Consider the following 21631-nt stretch of genomic DNA (forward strand, 5'->3'; position numbering starts at 1 on the left):
GCCTCAGGTGAAAAGAGAAAGGATTTTTCTTTCCCGGCCTCGGCTCTGCCCACCGCTCCCCAGCGCGTCGTGCTGGGCGGCGTCCGGAGCATCCTTCCCTCCGCCTCCGTCCCGGTTCCTGCTCTGCGGCCGCTCGGCGCGCGGAGGGAGGGGCGCGGGGGCGCGCACGCAAGGTGTAGGGGGCGCGCCGGCCGCCCGGGGACGCGCACGGGCTGGTCTCTGCCCTAATGCGGCGGCTGGCGGCGAGAGGCGCTGCAGGGGACGCGGGGGAAGTGGCGGCGCCGGCAGCGGACGGCTCGGACAGCGCCCAGGCCCGTAGCCCGAGCTCTTGGAGGTAGGCGAGCGCGAACACCGGGGAGATGGGGGTGGAGAGTCATGGAAAGCCACCCAGCGACACCTCTTGTTCCCGCCCTCCTCTCTCTGTCTCCATCCCCTGACCTGTCCCCTTCCCCCTCCATCCACCTGCCCATCCCTTCCCCTCTCCACACTGTCACCTGCCCCGGATCCATCCGATTCCGTCCGTACACCCACCCCGTCCCCGTCCAGCTCCCAGCCCCCTGCCCAGCCCAGCACCCTTTCTATCTCGTTGGCCGCGTCCCCTCCCCCTTCCGACATCCTCAACCCTTTCCCTTTCCTCTCTGTCCCCGCCTCAACCCTGAGCCCTGACTGCCCTTGTACTTCTGTTTACCTCGACACCCCACTTTGGATGACCCCATGCCTCCTGTTTTTCCTACCGTACGCCTCAGCCCCTTCTTGCCCTCCCCTATTCTCTTCCCTCTCATGCCCCTACCAGTTCGTGGCCTGTCTCTCCATTCACTCCCTCACAGTTTCTGTCCTCCCCCAGTTCCCCCGTGCTCGCCCTGTCCCAGCCTCTTCCCAGCTGCCTCTTGGTGTCCTCCCGCATCACAGCCCCTCTCAGGAACCCCGCCTTCTCCTCCTTGGCTGTTAGCTGGCCTGCCACCCGTCACCTTCCCCGCTGCCCTTCCTGGTGCTGTGTGGAGCCACACAGCCTGTACCCAGCCCTCCCTCCCTGGCCCCTGGACCCTCCTTCCCTGCGTGGGGATCTCGGTTGTGGAATATAACCCCTTTCTGCATGTTTAATTCTTGCCCTCTCTCTGTCTTGGGGAATGAAGACATTTGTGGCTTGGGGAAGAAGAATGCCGGGGGTTAGTAGGCCTCTCTCTTATGTTCCTCTCCAACCATGCAGCCACCCCGCTTCTCTAGCTGATCAGGTTTGTTTCCTAGATGGAGCGGGGTGGGGGTGCTGGCACTGGGAAACTAGGATGGGGAAGGGGTAGGGTCCAGGGGCTTGACTGAGCAGGCTCCTCCTGGGGCTTGGCCTGAGCCCTGATGTAAACGCCTGGATGAGGAGCTCTGCTGGGGGGCTGGAGAATTTTGGATTTTAGAGAAGATTCTCCTTCAGCCTCCAAGTCAGCACTTTGGCATCTGGAGCTGTCATGAGCATGGTCCATCGGCTAGGCCGAGAGTGGGCAGAGTGCTGAATCACCTAGAATCTGGTCCCCGTGGCAGCCCCCAGCCTGTCCTGAGCCAGGTTCTGCTCCTGACTCCATCCTTGGCATTTTGGCATGGTGTGTATGTGTGTGCGCGCTTGCGCGTGCATGAGTGTGTGTGTTTTGAGTGGAGATGCCTCCTCCTTCAGTGAGGGGAAGAGGATGACAATACCCCTTTTCTGCCTGCCCGTGTCCCTGGCATGAGGGCCTAGTGTGTCTCATCTACCCTTGGAAATGTGCTGATCCTTGCTGGGCCTCAATCAAATCTCCAGCAAGGCAAGGACAGGCCACAGGGCTTTGAGACCTGGTTGGACAGGAGTTTAATTGTTTGTTTGGAGCCAACGACAAGCTGAGAGCCCACAGAACTTAAAGCAATAGGAGAAGCCCAGGGAAAATGTGTGTGCAAGAGTGGAAGCCTCTGGGGATAGGGACCATACCAGCTGTGGGGTAGGAGCAGCGAGAGGAAGGCAAGCAGAGATATATCCTCTTTCTGGTATGGGAAGGATTGGATGTGATGGAATTGTATTGCAGGAAGAGTTGAAGATGAGGGGCCTGCTATGCAGCTAATACATTTCACCTTTTGTCTTGATTGAGCTGGCACTTTGGTGGCACTTTGTCTCTGGATTCAACTGAAGGTTTGTTTTGTGTGTGTGTGTGTGTGTGTGTGTGTATGTGTGTGTATGTGTGTGTTGTGTGATGTGTGTTGTGTGTGGAGAGAGAGAGAGAGAGAGAGAATGATGCCAATAAGGAGAGACTCACTCCCACTTACCCCAGAAATTGTGGTTGCCACTGTGAAACAGAATGGCAGCCTGATTGCTGTCTTGGGGCCTCAGACAAAACCCAGAGGTTTAAATTGAGGCGTTAAGGGCAAATTGCAGACAGACCCCGTCTGTTCTCTGCAAGGCTCTCTCACTTTAAGAATCCAAGTGGCTGGACTCCTTCAGCTCCTGTGTGGTAAACTCTGAATGGGGCTTAGGCAGTGCCCGGCAAGGGGTGTGCAGTTGGGGGGAAATGGCTCCCCTTTGCTTTGTCACCCTTCTCCATCCCCTCTCCAGCGTGAGTGGGGGTGGGGCTGGAAGCTTCCCCTGGCATCAGTGCCTCAGGGCTGCCACCTTTTCCTGGTACAGGGAGGAAGCATCACTTGCAGTCTTTGTTGAGAGCTGATTGGATTAAGGTTCTGATGTTGAAATGCTTGATTGGAGCTCAGGTTAAGTGGGGGATTCTGATAACAACGTACATATTTCCCAGTTTTGTGCAATGCATCTCACCCCTCACCCCCTTGTTTGGCATCACAAAGACTATGGAGAAATAAACCAAGGCACACAGAGGGAGGAGCCAGCTCCCCAGAGAGCTGGAGCAAGACCTTCCAATTGTGCCTAGCCAGCCCCCTGTGGGCTGAACTGGCTGCGCTTACAAGGGCTGGTTCTCTCAGGCACACATTGAGGAGGTGGCTAAGAGCTGGGGGTGGGGTTCTGGCTTTGCATTTCTGAGGGAGGTGGGCCAGAGGAGGGTCTGATTTCTGCAGTGAGTGAGGGACAGGATGCCAAGGCTCTGATCACTCTGTTGCAACTTGTTTCCTACCTCTGCCTCCACTCTTCTCCCTCAGGCTTTTTTGGAGGCTAGAGGCACCCTGAGATCTTCAAGACCGTGCAGGAGTTTGGGTGTGAGAATCATCTCTTTGTCTTCAGAAAAAGAAATTCTTAGGAAATCAGAGAGGGAGAAGCAGAGAAATTCAGTTTTCAGTCTGATTGGCTGCGGTGATGTTTGGGGTGGGAAGGAGAGAAGTGAGACGAACGTAAGGCCAGTTCCGTATTCACTCTCATTTAACAAAGATCCAATAAGCCCTATAGGGTGTTGCTCTGCTAGGTGCCGAGATCATAGCGATGAAAAGCAAGCCAGGGTCCAATCTCTCCAAGCTCCCGGCTAATGGAGGAGGAAGACAGGTGATCAGACAAATAACATAGATAAGCTTGAGCGAGAGCATCCAGATAGGGGTGTCGCGCAGCTGGATCTTTAATTCTGGTGGTGTCGGCACCCTGTCCTCCACAGCTATGAAGAGGGCTTGGTTGTTGCTATCCAGAATGGTAGCTCAGGGATGACCCTGAAGTTGACTGCCAGGAAAAGGGTAGGGGGTGAGGTGAGGTTCAAGGTGCTGTCACATCCCTAGCTTGAAGGGCTAGAGGGGGGATGTTCTGTGTGCATCTGAACCCAGCTAGATGCGGCTACAACCTGGTAGGGGAACACCCATAGGGAGCTTTGCGATGAGATCGAGGCTGCTTACCTCTCCCAATCCCATTTTCTAAACTCTTTAGGTGTAAAGTGTGGCTGGATATGCTTAGAATGTCAGTGAGTCAGAGGCAAGAGCCTCTGGGAGCTACCCATGTGTAGGGAAGACGCACAGGAATGTGCTCAGAAGCAAGGCAGGGAAAAATACTGTGAGCCCTGCTGTGTGTGAAAGAGTTGTTTTGGGAAGGTCAGAGTCAGGTAAGAGTCATTGTTGGTGAGCAGAAGAGGTCCTTAGAAGCTATACCCTTGACCACAAGTTCCCACAAATATCCATAGCAGAACTGGGAAAATAGCCTAAGGAGAGAAACTCTCGGTTTCATCTTTCTGAGTAGCCCCGCTTTTCCCCACACGCCCAGTTTTGTTCATTTCATTCATGTGTCCTGAGCCTTTGAATTTGGAGACACAGAAATGAAACCAAATTAAAACTCGGCACAAGAACTGCTATAACTGAGGTTATATGAATTCCTGGCGTTGTAGGAGCATGGCTGAGGGGTCATAGTGGGCAGTAGGACCTGGAGTGATTGCACCAAACTGTCCGGATAGACCCCTGCCTTGGCTTGAGCAAGTTGATACCCTGGGAGTTAATGACTGTTCGGGGTGCTTGAGTAGGCACTTCCACAGCTTTGCTGACCCAAGGCATTGGTTAGATTGTGCCAGCTTGAGAACTCTCAGGCCACCCTTTTTTCATTAGGTCTTGAGGCAAGCCAGAAAAAATCAAAGTGGCGTAATAAGAATAGTCATCATTATCGAGTTCTTTCCATGTGCTAGGCACCCTACTCTGTGCTTTCTATGTATCGTTTCGTTTAATCCTCAAAGGGTTAACCCTACAAATGAGATTTTGTTAGGATCCTGGTTTTACAGAAATGACAGATTCAGAGAGACAGTTACTTGTTGAAGATTACAGAACAGGTGAGTTGCAGAGCTAGGATCTAAACCTTTATTTGTTTGACTTCAAAGCCTATGCTCCTCTTTCGTATGTTGTACTGAGCCCCACCTCCCACCCCACCCCCCAACCCCAGGTAGAAAAATAAAAAACTGGGATGTTTTATCCACATGCACAAGGCTTTCTAGGAAAATCTGTCAGAAGGGCTCAGTTAGAAGGCATTTTTGAGTGCCTCACTTTCTTCTGAAAGATAAAGAAATGTGGTTCCTGCCTTCAAATAGAAGAAATAAGACTGAGACATGTAAAACACCTTGAGAACAAGATAATACAGGAGCTACTTAAATCTTCATTGGTGCCTCAGACCCTGGACAGTAAAATTTCAAAGAAAAGCATGATCTGTTAGTTGGATCAGGTTGTTGGGGTCAGGGAGGTGACATGGCACAGTAGAAACTGTTCAGCCTTTGCTACCAGACAGATCTATGTTCAGATCCTGCTTCTTCCACTTGCTAGCTGCATAGCGGCAGCTCATCTGCAAAATGGGGATATTAATATGAACCCTGCAGGGCTATTACACAAATTAAATGTAGGAGGATAGTGAAAAGTCCAATGTAATAATACCTTGCTGGTAGTAAATATTCATCAGATGCTAACTGCTGGACACAGAGGCAGTGGGAATGGGACTGAGCCTTGAGGAATTGGCAGAATTTGGATATGGAAGAGAAGCAGAGGGTATTCTAGATGCAGGAACCATCAGGTGTATAAGCAAAAACCTGGGTTCAGATTCTCTGGGAAAGAAGTGACCGGCCCTATCCTGCCTGTTCTCCCTTACCCTCACCCCACCTTCTCCCTGATCCACGCAGGAAAGTCTTGCAGGAAATGGATGTCATCGTGAAAAGCATGAGGGGCCTTCAACTTCTGGCCCCACTGTTAATCTAAATGGATTTCTTTCTCTGTACAATTAGAAGGTTGCTGCAAGTTCCTGTCCCAAAGCCCATGTTTCTGGGATTTGTGTCATTGATTAACTTCTTGTCCTGGCTTTCCTCTCCCACATGCAGTGCCATGAAAAAGTTGGAGTGCCTGGGGCATGGTGGGGTCATCCACTCGTACCCCTATCATCCCCTCCCAGCTCCTGCTGCTCTCTTCCTCCAGGAAGCAGCTGTCTTAGCATCTGCCTTCTCCTCCTTCACCTGCTCCTCCTCACTCCTCCCCGCCCAGGCTGGCCCAGCCCCTCCTAAAAGGCCTCCCTGGCAGCCCCCGTTATTATGATGCTAATCATGTTGTTAATTTTTTTGAGATCCAGAAAGAAAGCCCCAATCTGTTCTAATGAATTTAATTAGAGAGGGGCTTGTAGAGCTTCAGAACCTCTTACCAGGATCACAATAAACAGAGTTAACGAGATAAACAGCCTGGGATCAGCTGCTCAGGGGTTGGAAGGAAGGATTTCCTAGTCAGCCCTAGAATAAGGAAGTCCTTGGCACCGAGAGTTGGAGGAAGGCTGCGTGGACTGTGGTCCTCCAAGTGGGCTCCCTTTTGACCTATTTCTGCCTGCCCCACCCAGCCCCATGTACTTAACTTCAGACCAAGTTCTGACTTTAGGTGGCAGATGAGCCTCCTAAGAAGGCCTAATTATTCTCATCATCATCACCAAGCACCTGGTATTTGGGTCAGGAGGACCACATCATCTTCTGGAGCAACGTGGAGGCTTATGAGACCCTGTCTCCTGCCCTATAGGTAGGTGGTAAGAGATATATGTTCAAATATAAGCAATATTTGCTAATTGCAGAAAGTAAGTACTAGAAAGCTGACAGACGATCAGATTGGGCTTGGGTGATCTGGAAAAGCCTCTTGCAAGAGACCCACTTGAGGTGGGTCTTTTTTGTTTGTTTGTTTTTAGATGGAGTCTTGCTTTGTCACCCAGGCAGGAGTGTAGTGGCATGATCTTGGCTCACTGCAATCTCTGCCTCCCAGTTCAAGCAATTATCTTGCCTCAGCCTCCCAAGTAGCTAGGACTACAGGCGTGCACTACCACACCCTGCCAATTTTTGTACTTTTAGTAGAGATGGGGTTTCACCATGTTGGCCAGGCTGGTCTTGAACTCCTGACCTCAAGTGATCCACCTGCCTTGGCCTCCCAAAATGCTGGGATTACAGGCCTAAGCCACCGTGCCTGGCTGGTGGATCTTGAGATATCAAGACTTGAAGCTTTCTCTAAGGCTGCTGGAGAAAAAGCAGGTGCAAATGCAGTACTATGCAGAGGATCTTTGATTCCTGAAGATGAATGGCACATCTTGGATGGTGGGTGCATGTAATTCAGTAGTGAGGGATGTGGCTGGAGCAGTATATGGAGACAAAATCATAGAGAACCCTGAGTACTAGAGTCTTTACTCTTCTAATCTGGTTGCACTTCCATCTCCCTGCTTTGCTTCTCTGAGCACATAGGATGCCCAGCTCTGGGAAAGGCCCCATGGGATGGGAGAATTCTGGCCTTCATGCTGAGCCAGCTTTCCTGGATCCAGTTTAGGCTAACTGGAGTGGATTGACCAGATGCTAAGTTTTGTTCTCAGATCTTGTGATTTTCTGGGATGAGAGTGAATGGCTGGCAGAGCAATTCCAAGAACTTTTCCCAGTGATGAGAATTCCCTTTTTCTTTACTGATGCTGGCCAATTTGCTTTGGCAGTAGCATTTTAAACAACTGTTTGGTGAAAGCTTCAATTTCAGGGTCAGTGAATTTCATCACTCTTCTCTTTATATTACTAAGAATTATCTGAGTTGTGTATTTGTATATGTGTATGCAGGTGTGTCTCTCTGTGTGTGGTGCCTATGTTAGTAGAATTATTCCAACTAGATCTGGTTCTAGTTTTATCTTTATTTGCAATGTAAAAGTTTTTAAATATTTCTAGGCCTTTGTTCTTGTTCAAAGGTGAAAGAGTCTTTCCTATATCTTACTGTGTGTTGACCATAAGCCAAATTCTTTGAGAATAACAGAATGTTAATTATGAGGAGGTATTATAGCTGTCTGTCATTTTGACAGGAGGTGTAATATTGAGGTAAAATTTTAAGCCTGTCTCCCTGCAGCCTGATTCTTGGAACGTCTTGACTTGTGAGACCAGCCAGAGTTTTATTTATGGGCACCACCAGTGTTTACGCTTTCTGTTACTTTTCCTAGCCTGTCTGGGCTTGTATGTAATTAGTAAATGAAGTTAGCACAAAGCTGTCAGGTATTGGCTGACCTATATGAGAGAAATTTATATGCAAGACATTGTTGTCACTGCCATTGTTATAATACCCATTGTGTGGTATTTTTCCACATGTTGGAGGTGAATGCCTTTATGGAGGAAAATGTCTCTGAGGCCATAGCTGATTTTCCTATGCTGACGTAGGTAAGGACAGAAACTAGATCTCTTTCCGATTATCATCACACACTGAGTGGAATTGAAGCCTTTGTCATTCACATAGGGAGCTAAACCAGGATTCTTTTGCTGACATCAGCCGTGGGATGTGCCCTGGTTTTGTTTTTATAAGATGTTCATTGCATCTGCAGTTATTATTTGAAGACCCTACTACGTGCATTGTACTCTTCTAGGTGGAAACTTGCTCTGAAAGAATCCTCAACTCACAGGATGTTAGAAATGTTTTAGTTCAAGATAGTTATTTTACTAATCAAGAAATGAAGACTCACAAGTGTGGCATGATTGACTTGTGGCTACATGACTGGTTGCTGGCAAAAGCTAGTCCTGGCAAAACCCAGTCCTAGCAAAACCCACATGTGAACCTGGTAATGATACAAGATGATTGATAGGTAATTAAGTTTCTAAAGCATGATCTAAACTAGAAGTGCTTTGGGGTGTCAGAGAACAGAGGTAATCATGTAGATTAAAGTCTTTGGGGAAGGATCTGAAGAGGGGCTGGCTTGGGCCTTTAGAGACAGGTAGGACCTGAATAGGCAAAGATAAGGAAATGGCATTTCTTGTGGGGAAAGGAGTGCCCACTCAAAGGGTTAGAAGAGGGAAACATCTAGTGTGGTCAGGCATGGTGAGTTGGCCAGGCTGGAGCAGTGGAAGCAGCAGTCTGGGGCCAGACTGTAGCAGACTTTGGCTTGCTAACTAAGGAGTGACTTTTTTGGAGTTGATGAGGAGAATTTGAAGCTTCATAGCTGAACACACTCTTGCTCTGAAGACAACAAGATTGTGGTGTTAGAAGAAGTGGATGGGAAATCCCTTCCAGGCACCTGATGGTTTCTGAGGGAATAGTTCCTTCTGAAGGGGTGTTTCGTGAAGAGGGAGTGCTGAAACACTCTGGGAAGGAGCTTGTCGCTGTCCAGAGTGCTGACCTGACCTGAGTGATTCTTCTCCTCAATGATGCAGGGTTGGAAAGTAAAGCCGGGGAATGCTTAGAACCAGCTAATGGGATCTGGAGAATGATTCTGGCTAGGACTAGGCAGTATGTAGGCTTTTTGTCAGTAAACTAGTTACAGTATCTGACTTCATAGTCTGTGATGAAAGCGAAAGTATGGAGAGACTGTGTGTCCACGTATACATGCTAAGATGAACCAATTTGTAGCCCTGTAAGTTTTGTCTTAGAATTTTTGTGTTTACATAAGAATCCCAGCACGTTGCTGCTTTCATTTTGAAAATGCACACCCTCTATTCAGCATTCCACAGAACACCTAAAACCTCTCCAACAAACCAGGGGAGAACAGCAGAACTTGCCAGAATACCCCACTCGTTACTTCAAACGAAACATCTAAATGCTTTATATTAGTGCTTTCCAATAGAACTTTCTTTAATGATGGAAATGTTCTGTATCTGCACAATCTAACATAGTACCCACTAATTACATGAGCACTTGAAATGTGGCCAATATGACTGAAGAATTGAATTTTGAATTAAATTAAATTTAAATAGCTACATGTGGCTAGTGGCTACTATATTAGACTGCACAGCTCTATAGAGTCAGAATCTTTGGCCTTTGCCACTTACTCTTCTTACTACCTAAACCTCTTTGACTTAGAGTAAAGTGGACTTTTGAGTGAGGGTAAGTTTGACAAATTGCTGGAGAAAGACTCATGCTGAATTCAAACTGAAGTCTGTGTCTGGCTGTGTTTTGCCCTGACTTTCTTGTTTTCAAAATGAGAACAACCATACATGATGCCCTGCAAGTTTTCCATCCAAAGGCAGAGAGAAGAAAAAGTAAAAGTAAAATGGAAAAGTAAAAGCTTTTCCATTCTGGCTGTGGTCTCAGGGACCTGATCCAAGACTTTTTGGAGCCTGGAATGGGCAAGCTATGCAGTGTTTATGGCTCTGGAAACCTGGCTGTGGAGTGAGGTGGGGTGGGGTACGAATAATGTGCTGTTGTGTCAGATGTTTGCAGGCATCTCAGCAGAAAAAGGTTCCGAGTCCTTATCCATCTCCCATTCCAACTCTAAGTATCTTTACAGTCATCCTGTTTATCTGGTACAGTGGACATGGATGTAGTATATAGGATGGGGGTATGGGTGAGGTTTTTTTCCTGTTTTGTTTTTGTTTTTCTGAGCCCTTTTTGCCCCAAGGAAGAGTGAGTGTTAGAAGTACCAAAGGGTGATAAATGCTTTACAAATTCCAAGCAAGAGATAAGTAATAATCATATGTCAAAAGACTAGAGCAGAAAATCTCCATGGTATTGGCACATGCCAGCCTCCATAGGCCTGCCTAACCTTACCATAAACATGCTTGATTTCCTGTGCCTCTGGTCTCAGGCTTGCTATGTGTAAGTCTGATTTCCTAAACCAGAGTGCATGCTTTTTGAAGCCATTTCTTATTGTCTTCTTGTTTTCTCCCATAGAATCTCAATGTGCTGGTAGTAATCCATGATACATGCCTGTTTGTGAGTCACTCTTTGTTAGCATGGAGTGCTTTGTTTGACCCCTAGAAAATGTGTGCACATGAATACAAATAATATTTATTGAGCCCCTGCTGGGCGTAAGTCTCTGTGCTCAGTACTGTGGGCAGTGACAAAGGAGGAACTGAAGATGGTCGCTCCCAGTCTAATGGTAGAGCAAAGGCAGGCACATGTGAAGAAATCACACACACACACACACACACACGCACACACACACTGATAGGGAGAAACAAAGACAAAAGCGGTCACAGGGATACAGAGCTGCAGGTGGGGTGCAGGGTGCTGGAGGGACCAGATTACATGCGTCTCCCTGTCTGGCCTCTCAAGGATTCCCTCCTTCATGAGGGAATGGCTTAGCTGGTACCAGCCACCTCCATGCCTGCAGTGACAGAGCTGCCTTTGTGGTTGGTCAGGCAGCTTGTTCTCTCACTGGGCTGTATGGAGGCAGGGCTGTCCTGAGCTCACCTCTCCTCTTCTGTGGTGAAGAGCACTTAGAAGGGGGTAGGGGCAGTGGAGAAGAGGGCTGTGGAAGGGGAATAAACTCTTTTTCTTTTTGTCACTTAAGTGGTGACAGAGATCTTGCTCTCAGACTTCCTTTTAGTCACAGAAGGGGTTTGTTGGGTTTCCATCAGCTCTGGCCGTGGAGCCCCATGATGCAGGCCCAGGTGCAGCTCTGGAGGAGCAAGAGAAGCTAAGCTTGGTGATGTGGTTTCCCATGATCACCCAGGCCCCTGGATCTACTGTCTCAGGGTGTGCCCTGCCTGGTGGGGAGAGGGTGGGCTGCATATCCCAGGTGTGTCTAGGGAGGGACTTTTCTGGCTGATTCACCAGGAGGAGTCTGCCCCTCACCACCCTCTACATAGTGCTTCTCAGTTCTCCACATGTACACATATCACCTAGGATCTTGTTAAAATGTAGATTCAGAATCAGCAGGTCTGGATTGGGCTTGAGATTCTGCATTCCCAACAAATTCCCAGGTAATGCAAGTACTGCCAGTCTTTAAACTGCACTTTGATGGACAAGTCCCTAAGCACGGGTTCTCAACCCTGCCAACATGGTAACATCACTTGGGGAGATTTTACAATATGCTGATACCTGAGACCCAACCTGTACCAAATAAATTGCAATCTCTGAGGGTTGGGTCTAGGCACTGGGATATGGTAAGGGCCCTCCATGTAATTCTATTATATAGCCCTATCTGAGAACCACTGGACAGTTTTTCTCCTCCCTCTGCTGTACTTTTCACCTGGCTATAACTTCCTTACATCAAGAGACTTATAACAACTGGCTTGAGGTCAGAGAATGTCTTACAGCACATTACTAACACCTGCGCCATGGTGGTAGTAGTTATCTGATGTGTGGGTGGTTAGATCAGTGGATTACAACATGATGCTAAGGACTTTGTCACTTGGTGCCACAATTACCACCTGCACTGGTGGCCCTGGCCACCGCTCCTGTAGATGCACCATCACCCATGAAGGGTCAAATAATGCAACTAGGCTTAGAGCAGGCTAGTTCTACTCTTGGAATAGCGACTCTAAGTGGGTGTCCAGTGCCTGGAACTAAGTCAACATCCAGTAAATATATACCAAATGGATGATTATTTTGGTAGGGGGAAGGGGCAGCAGAAAGGGGACTGAATTAGGGATCAGAAGACCGGGCTAAAGCGACTATCATAGACTGTTCAACCCTCCTTAGCTTTCATTTTCTCAGTTGTAAAAAATGATGATTCTAATGCCCACTTAATAGGGCGATTTAAGTAATCGTAGAGAAGGGGTCCTGTAAATGCTAGTGTTGTACAGATAAGTGGTTGTATAAGAAATTCATTTTCGAAGTGGCAGGGCTAAGCTATAATGTTAACCCTCTGACTCATGTCCTAACAGACCCTCCGGGGTCTCACTCTGTGTGCCTCCATCTAGAGAACAGCAAGAGAACTATGGGACATGCAATTGACTGGCACCTACTCTGTATCAGCGACTGTGCTAGATGCTTGGCTTTGTCATCTTACTGACTCATTGCAACCCTGATTGGACGTAATTATTCCCATTACACTGAGAAAATGAAAGCTCAGATGGGGAACCACCTTGCCCCACGTAGCACATGACTGTGTCTGATTCCAAAGTCTCCTAATCCCAGCTCATCAGGAAATTCTGGGTTCCAGCATAGGTTGAAGATCCCTTTGTTTGAGAAGCCTCCTTCTTTGGGTGTTGCTTGTATTCATTAGTGAGATAAGAGTCTGAGTATCACAGAGACTCCAGTCTTCCGTTAGGGAATGTTAGGATCTGACAGCACGGAAGCTTTGTGAGTGGTGACGGACACCATACATAAAGCCACTGTTCAGTGCTCTTGAGGCCCTGAGGCTGAGGCTGTGACATATTCCCCATAGAAGAATCGCCACCTGCCACCACTGTCCCCTCTCTGCTTGACAGAACCATTGAATCCAGCATTGGACTGTTTTGCTTACAGGGTTACTTTTGATTGTGGCACTAAAAGAAAATGGGAACGTACAAGAGGGACAACCTTATGAGTCTCCCCTAACCGTGTTACTTCCAGGTGTGATGTCAACAGAATGTTTGTATCACCCAGTGCCAGTTCTCCCATCCTGAGGGGTCGGTGACTCCTCTCCTCCAGTAGGTTTAGCACTGAGAGGAGGCCTGATGTCTGCTCTCCTCCTGTCCACCCCTTTGGCTTCTAAAGTGATGCTATTGCAAAGGCACATCCTGGCAGAAGTCATTCTAGCTAAGCTCTTCAGTAAAAGAAAACAGGGAGGGCTGATGTGCATGGTTTGACCAGTTATCGGGTGGAGATCCATCCAGGTGCCTATTTATCTATACCTGGAGTAGATCTTTATCTCAAGACCTTATAGGGTATTTGCTGAGGCTAACTGAACCCACACTGAAAAGAGAATAAGATATAGCTCACCAGACTGGGAACTCAAATCTGACTACCTAGGAACTGCGAACATGCAGTGGGCTTCCAATATACATTTCTAATGCTCTTCACTGAGGTCTAACTAACCATATCTGCTCCACGTTTGTTCTCTTGCAATCTTCTAATTTGGCTGATTATTCTCTTATGTATTTCATGATATTCTGTGCTGGGATATTGCTTTCTTGTATCAAAGCCAGTTTCACACCACCCAGAACTTTCTTAAGCTTTATTTATGAATTGTTCAAAGTTTACTTAAAGTACAGAGGGTTTAACAATTGTGTTGCTTCGGTTTGTTCTCTGCTAAGTCCCTGCTTTTACACTGTGGCTTTCTCCTCCTCCTTTCTCTTTGAGTGTCCCTAGAGTTTTCTCTTTCTGAAAACTCTTTTTTTCCCCCATTTTTGAGTGTACATGGTCAGTATGTTGCCCCTCTGGTTGGAATAGAAACTTCCAGTTAGGCCTGGGCCAAAAACAAATCCCCTGTCACCCAGAAGCCTGGCCCATTCTGTGTAACACCATTAAATGCTTCATCTGACCACAGAGGTCTGGGGTTTTAATGCTTAATCTTTTTATTCCCACTGACCTGTGGTTATTCCAGCGCAACCTGTCTTTGTATTTTAGGAGTCAGCATGAAGCCTAGTGGGCTTCTTGGACATAGATGGATTCATGAACTACTGGGGCTTGGATGGGTTTGGCTGGCAGGCCCCCAGGATCCTGCCTCCTTTCCTCCTCCACCTAGCTGCCTTCAGCAGTGGGGCCATCAGTGCGTCGTTTTGCTCAGACACCTGGTAAAGGAGTTGTCTGCCATTGGTGTGAGGGAAGCTGAGGTTTAAAGGACAGTGTGAATGCTGTATGCTGGGCCCTTTTGGAAGGATCTGGAAGGCTGATATGGGAGTGGGTCAGGGCTGGGTCAGGTGCTGGTTCCATTCTGAGTCAGACTAGGAAAATCCTCTCTGAACACATCCCATGGTTCCTCTGTGTTCCTGAAACCTTGACAAATAAAGAGGGAGCTTTTAGATGGCACCATAAAAAGTTGCAGCTGGGGCTTCTGAAAGCAAGAATGCTTTGTTTCTCAGTGGGCTGGTGATGTCATCCAGGGCCTACCCAGATGCTGGTGTGTTGGGGACAGACCAATATAGGCCAAGGACTACTCAGTGGTGGCTGAAGATACTGTGCTTGCTGGGACTGTTTTCTTTTTTAATTGAACATGTTATTGAGATGGTTAATCCACACACATCCATTTGTAAGAAATAATACGGAGATCCTATGTGCCTTTATGCAGTTTCTCCCAATGGTAACATCTCGCAAAACCACAGTACGCTCTCACGATCAGATACTGATGTTGATATAATCCACCAATCCTATTCTGACTCCTCTAGTTTTACTTACGCCCATTTCTCTGTGTGTCGTTCAGACTGTTTTTGCTCCAGATCGTTTGTCTGCCTTCTCCCCTTCTTCCCTCCCTAGGTTTGTTTATCTTTCTCTTTTCTTTTTTTTTTTTGAGACAGTTTCACTCTTGAGGCCAAAGTAGGAGTGCAATGGCACAATCTCGACTCACCTCACCGCAACCTCCACGTCCAGGGTTCAAGCGATTCTCCTACCTCAGCCTCCCACTGGGATTACAGGCATGTGCCACCACACCCAGATAATTTTGTATTTTTAATAGAGACGAGGGTTCTCCACGTTGGTCAGACTGGTCTCGAACTCCCGATCTCATGTGATCCACCCACCTCGGCCTCCCAAAGTCTGGGATTGCAGGCATGAGCTACCATGCCCAACCCCAGATTTGTTTCTCTAAGCCCACATTGTGCAATGCCAGAGTGCATGCATCTGGTCTCAGAAGATGGAGCAGGAGCAAGGGCCCACAACTACACTGCCTGTGTTCCCATTTGGCTCTCTCTTCACCAGTTGTGTGATCTTTGGCAAATGACTTACATCTTATCTAATTTTCATCTGTAAAGTGGAGAGTTAAGTAGGGCTTGCCCTTCGTGGGTTATTAGGATTAAAATAAGTAATGCCCATGAACCCCTTTGCCTAATGCCTGGCAAATTAGAAGTGCGCTGTGAAAGTTAGCTGTTGTATTCTTGCCCCATTTCCCTTGCTGAGGGTGGCTTCATGCTCTGCCTTATTCAAGTACACCTGATGGCTTTGGTGAGCAACCATAAAATATTTTTGAGCCTCAAATAGATGCTCAATTGTATGCTAGATATATTGGGTGTTAGAGCAGAGACAAAGAGGCAGTTTTTGCCTCAAAAACCTCGTACTCCAGTTGAGAAAGCATGCCAGGCATCCATGCATGGTAAAAATAACCACGCAGGTAATAAACAACAACTGCAGGCCAGGGGCGGTGGCTCACGCCTGCAATCCCAGCACCCTGGGAGGCCGAGGTGGGCGGATCACTTGGGGTCAGTGTAAGAATTAAAGAACAAGGAGAGGACATGAAGGGCAGCTTTTCGGTCAACAGGGACAGGTTTATTTTAAATAAACCTGAGAGGGGCGGCTGGCTGAGTTAGGTCAGAGCCACACTCGCTTACAGATTAAGAGTTTTTGGCCAGGCGCGGTGGCTCACGCCTATAATCCCAGCACTTTGGGAGGCCGAGGCGGGCAGATCACGAGGTCAAGAGATTGAGACCATCCTGGTCAACATGGTGAAACCCCGTCTCTACTAAAAATACAAAAATTAGCTGGGCGTGGTGGTGCAGCCTGTAGTCCCAGCTACTCAGGAGGCTGAGGCAGGAGAATTGCCTGAACCCAGGAGGCGGAGGTTGCGGTGAGCCGAGATCACGCCATTGCACTCCAGCCTGGGTAATAAGAGCGAAACTCCGTCTCAAAAAAAAAAAAAGAGTTTTTAAGGATCAGGGTGGAAGAGTTTATCAGAAGCTTGGGCTGCTCCTGTGTTTCATTGTTGTGCTTATCTGGGAGGGAGAACTTTGTATGTTTCCATACATCTTCCTACAGCTGCAGGCGTATCCCCCAGTCTGCTTTTAGCTCTCCTATCTTAGTGCACCTGAAGGGAAAGGAATGTGCTTATTAAGGCCCACTGTGTTACTGGAGACCATTGTATGAGGGTGAAGTCTGGCAGTTACCCAGGAGACTTTCCCCCTACTTCGCTCTGTGGCTGAGCTCTCTTGTCTGTGTTTTACTGTCTGCTCTTTCTGGCTGCTTGTAGTTAGAAGAGAAGTGATTTCCTTGAAATGCCTGAGGCTAGAAAGGGCGCTGGAAAAGAAAGTGGTGGTGTTTGTCCAAGAGGATGGTGCTCCTGCTCTGTCAGTCAGGAGTTAAAAACCAGCCTGGCTGACATGGTAAAACTCTGTCTCAATTAAAATTCAAAAAAAATTAGCCAGGTGTGATGGTGGGCACCTGTAATCCCAGCTACTTGGGAGGCTGAGGCAGGAGAATCACTTGAACCCAAGAGGCGGAGGTTGCAGTGAGCTGTGATGGCGTCACTGCACCCCAGCCTGGGCGACAGAGTGAGACTCCATCTCAAAAATAAATAAATAAATAAATAAATAAATAAATAAATAAATAAAGGACAACTGCAAATGGCTGATTCAAACCTCAGGAGCTCCTGGAGTTTAGGAAAGGGAGAGGACATTTTAATCTATAGTATCTAGAAAGACTTAAAGCAGGAGATTTGGAGTGGCACCTTGAAAGATGGAGCTCTGGCCAGGCATGGTGGTTCACACCTGTAATCCCAACACTCTGGGAGGCCCAGGCAGGAGGATCCATTGAGGCCAGGAATTTGAGACCAACATGGGCAACATAGCAAAACGCCATTTCTACAAAAAATTTTTAAAACTTAGCTGGGTATGGTGGTACAACTGTAGTCCTAGTTACTTGGGAGGCTGAGGTGGGAGGGTCGCTTCAGCCCAGGAGTTTTGGGTCACCATGAGCTATGGTTACACCACTGCACACCAGCCTGTATGATTGGCAGAGACCTCTGACTCTTGCTCCCAGTAAGCTTGTGCAGTTGTGTCTCCACAGGGGAAGGGGCCGAAATTCAGAAGAAATGGACAGTCCAGTTAACCTTAAGCCCTAATTGCCTTCATGCTGGTCACACCTACAGGGACAAAGGATAGAGGGAGGAAGGGATGACTTCTGATTTGAAAACGAGGCCCTGCCAGGCGTGGTGGCTCACGCCTGTAATCCTAGCACTTTGGGAGGCCAAGATAGGCAGATCATGAGGTCAAGAGATAGAGACCATCTTGGCCAACATGGTGAAACCCCATCTGTACTAAAAATACAAAAAATTAACCGGGCATGGTGGCAGGCCCCTGTAGTCCCAGCTATTTGGGAGGCTGAGGCAGGAGAATTGCTTGAACCCAGGAGACAAAGGTTGCAGTGAGCTGAGATCGCACCACTGCACTCCAGCCTGGGCAACAGAGCGAGACTCCATCTCAAAAATAAAATAAAATAAAATAAAAATGAGGCCCATGTCTAGGCGCCATGGCTCACACCTGTAATCCCAGCATTTTGGAAGGCTGAGGTGGGAGGATTGCTTGAGCCCAGGAGTTTGAGACCAACCTGAGCAAGACAGTGAGACCCTGTCTCTACCAAAAAAAAAAAAAAAAAAACAAGGCCCAGGGAGGGTAAGGAGACTGACATAAGAAGGTTAGTCAACAAAACAGGTAGAAGTGAGGTGTTATGTTTCAGAGTAGGGAATTAGAATCCATTTCTCATAATAAGCCATCAAAACAGGTAGAAGTGAGGTGTTATGTTTCAGAGTAGGGATTTAGAATCCATTTATCATAATAAGCCATTTTCATTTGATCTAATTGAGTCCTCACACCCTTGTTCCACCAGGTTAATACACTAAGCTAATATATGATTTCCTCCGTAGAGATGGGAAAACCAACACACAGTTTGGTGGCCATTTGAGGGTGCGGCATGAATTAGGGTGGGGCCATGCCATGGTATCCATCTCCTGACTTTGGCCTGTGGCTTTCTAGCCTAGTTCTCTCCTGGGCCTCTGTGACTCAGGCCTCAGCTGGTGTCTAGCCTGAGGCAAGCTCTGGATTCCTAGGTGGGCGATGGAGAGTAATCCACCCAATGAAAGATGTCTTCCAAATCAAGCAGCCCTGGCACAGAGCATCATGTGACCATCACTGTACCCTCCCAGCTGTGGCAGCATTCCAAGCCCTGGTCTCAACGGCCACGGGACTTGGTGGCCAAGCCTGGGAAGAGCCCACTGTCCTCTTGCATCACCGCTGACTGTGTGGCTGCTGGCTAGCGTGCTTGTTCATTACTTGTTTTGTGGAGGCTGCTCTGAGTCCTGTATTCAGCCACAGCTGGACAGCTGGCACTTGCTCAACTTTTGCCCCAGTCTATCCTAGAATCTCAGTGGTGCTAATGGAAGACTGCTGCCTGTGTGTGTGTGTGTGCACGTTTGTGTGTGTGTGTATGTGTGGTGTAGGAGAAGAAGGAGAAAGGAAGGTGTTAACCTGAAAAGGTAAGAGATTTCTGTCTCCACTGGGGGCCTGGTTTTGGGTGGAGAGAACTCGGATGTGTATAAATTGACCCTGGTTGTTTGCTTTAACCACCAGTGGGAGGACACATGGATGGCCTAAGTGTGAGTGGCCTGTGACTGCCCATCCTGGCTATTGTTATAGCAGCAGCAACAGTAGTAATCATAGTAGTTAAAATAATGGCAGCTACCAGATATTGAAAGCTTACTATGTGCTAGACAATGTCTTAAGTGCTTTAAATATACACTATCCCACTCCACATTCTACTTACATTTTTTCAGCTGCCCTGTTTTCCAGGCAAGGAAGTGAAGCACAGGGCTACCTTCCCAGCTGGTAGCCCAGGGTTCTCTAGCCCTGATCTATTTGTAGGACACATTTGCTTCCCCATGCCCTTCTACCTGCCTCCCTAGGCTGCCTGTGTGAGACAGAGTGAGGAAGGAGGGCCAGGTCTACTTCCTTTCTTACCTTGGGGCTGCGGACTTGCTCTGGCTTCAGAGATTCCTCCTGTCTCCTGTTTTACTGGGGCCCATCGTATGAGGGTGAAGTTTGGCAGTTACCCAGGACTTCCCTCTGTGCCTGAGCTCTCTTATCAGTGTTTTACTGTCCGCTCTCTCTGGCTGCTTGTGGTTAGCTACCAGCCTCTTTTCCTTTATATCTGCTCACGCATTGGCTATTCATTTGGGACGTCAGGGGGTTGGAGAGGACTTGGCTATCTCCTGCCACTCCCCCTCCTCTACCTTTTTCTCCACAAAATTCCACAAACCCAGTGGGTTAAAAGTGGCTCCTCCTTGGCCCTGTGTTAGATGCACTGCCATCTCTGTTTGCAGGCAGGCCACTTTATATTTTACTTCTTTTCCCATGAGCAGTGGGCATGGGTGGTGATGAAAGTATTGTTCAGGTCCTCTGTTTGTCCCATTCTGAAGCTCACAGGATCCCTCCAAGCAGAGGAGTTCAAGGACATTAGTCACAGTTAATGCTGTTGATAAGAAGATGAATACAAAGAGAGAGTGGAGGGCAGTGTGGGTGGCAGTAGGGGACTCACCTTTGGCTCTGCTTTTGTCTTCCCATTACCCCTTTGTACTGGAAACAGTGATAATTCACTCACTTCCCAGCAGGAAGCACTGTGACTTAGAGGGGCCCCAGGAGGGAAGCCTGGAGAATTCCTCCTCTCCCTCTCATCCATTCTATGTCCAGGAGCCGACACTGCCTCTCGGCAGGTGCTCAGTGGGTCAGGCCCAGCGGATTGGATGCAGTCCCCTTTGTCATCACTTTTGGCAATTTTGTATCTTTTGAAGCAGGAACTTGCTCTGTCACCCAGGCTGAAGTGCAGTGGTGCAGTCACAGCTCACTGTGGCCTCAACCTCCCAGGTTAAGTGATCCTCTCACCTCAGCCTCCTGAGTAGCTGGAACCACAGGCATGTGCCACCATGTTTAGCTAATTATTATTATTGTTCTTAGAGATGGGATCTCCTATATTGCTCAGGCTAATCTCAAACTCCTGGGTTCAAGTGAACCTCCCGCCTTGGCCTCCCAAAGTGTTATGATTACAGGCATGAGCCACCACACCCAGTGCAAATTTTATTGAAGTAAGACATACAGTAAAGTTTACAGATTTCTACTTTTTCCTTTTAAATGTTATTTATCTGATTATAAAGGTAAAAGCCATAAAATTTGAAAAGTAACAATCAAAAAGCCCCAATTCCTTGGAAATAACGACCATTATTTGATGTGTAGTTTTTCAGTTGATCTAATTGGGGAGTTGTTGCTAGAATCTGGCTGTTGGTAACACAGCAGATAAGGACAGGGGTCGTGGAGGGCCCATTTCCCTCTTCACAGGATGTTCCCTGGCTACAACCCAGCTTCTGATCTTCACCTGCAGCTTAGAAACAAAGCGTTCGTTATCACTCCTGCCCAACTGTTAATAAGTTAAATAATCAGAGGCCATTATTTATTGAACAGCCTGCTTTGTTCAAAATACACAAGTCAAGTTTGACATGTGCAATGAGGTTCTTAGGGCTTGGAGGCAGGCATGTCCCTGGAGAGACCAGTCAACCTGAGTGAATGCTGTGTGCTCACTCACATCTATTATTAGATTGGTGCCTACCTTCAGTCTGCTTTTTAGGCCTCCCTTTGGGGCTTGTGATCAAAGCTAGAAGGTGGGAGCCCCAAATGGGAAGATGTGGCCCCATTCTTGGACTTACCAGCTTCAACCCTGTGTGTCTGAGCCTCCCTACCAAAACTGGTAGGCCTTGAGTTATTTTATGTGAAGTGCTCACAAGTGTGCTTGGCACATTTCGAGTTCCTGTGTTCACTAATACCATTACCATCCAAGGTCACCATCATCCTCTCATCCAGGCTGGGATAGAAACTGTCAGAACTGCAAGAGATGTTAAAAACAGGCTCTTCTGTGCTTCTCCTGCTTTCGCCTGCATCTGAGTCACTGGGGAGGCTTGTTAGAACATGGATTGCTGTGCCCCACCCACACAGTTTCTGAGGCAGTAGGTCTGGGGTGGGGGCCAAGAATATGCATTTCTGACAGGTTCACAGGTTCTGCTGATGCTGCTGGTCCAGGGACTGCACTTAGAGAGCCACTAGTCTAATTCTTCATTTTGCAAGTGGGGGCCTCAGGGAAAGAACTCAGTAGGGAGCTTAATACTATTTGGTTTCAGAGCTGGAACCAA

General features: G+C 47.9%; 1 protein-coding gene across 8 annotated transcripts in view; it reads left to right on the plus strand.

Annotated features, from left to right (window-relative positions):
* The first annotated feature begins 203 nt into the window (after nt 1-203).
* NFASC (neurofascin) overlaps nt 204-21631 on the plus strand; it is a 201811-nt gene continuing 180383 nt past the window's right edge. For 7 of the 8 annotated variants that reach the window (XM_012459367.2, XM_012459376.2, XM_012459382.2 and 4 more), the window contains exon 1: nt 204-334. In XM_012459367.2, the coding sequence (XP_012314790.2) occupies nt 228-334 (107 nt within the window). In that variant the 5' untranslated portion in view covers nt 204-227. Of the gene's footprint in view, nt 335-1168; nt 1233-21631 lie in introns of those variants that run through there. The other variant, XM_012459371.2, reaches the window with a different exon arrangement.

The sequence above is a fragment of the Aotus nancymaae genome, unplaced genomic scaffold (assembly GCF_030222135.1).
Source record: "Aotus nancymaae isolate 86718 unplaced genomic scaffold, 86718_ANA_hifiasm-v0.15.2.pri h1tg000039l, whole genome shotgun sequence".
NCBI classification, from domain to species: Eukaryota; Metazoa; Chordata; class Mammalia; order Primates; family Aotidae; genus Aotus; species Aotus nancymaae.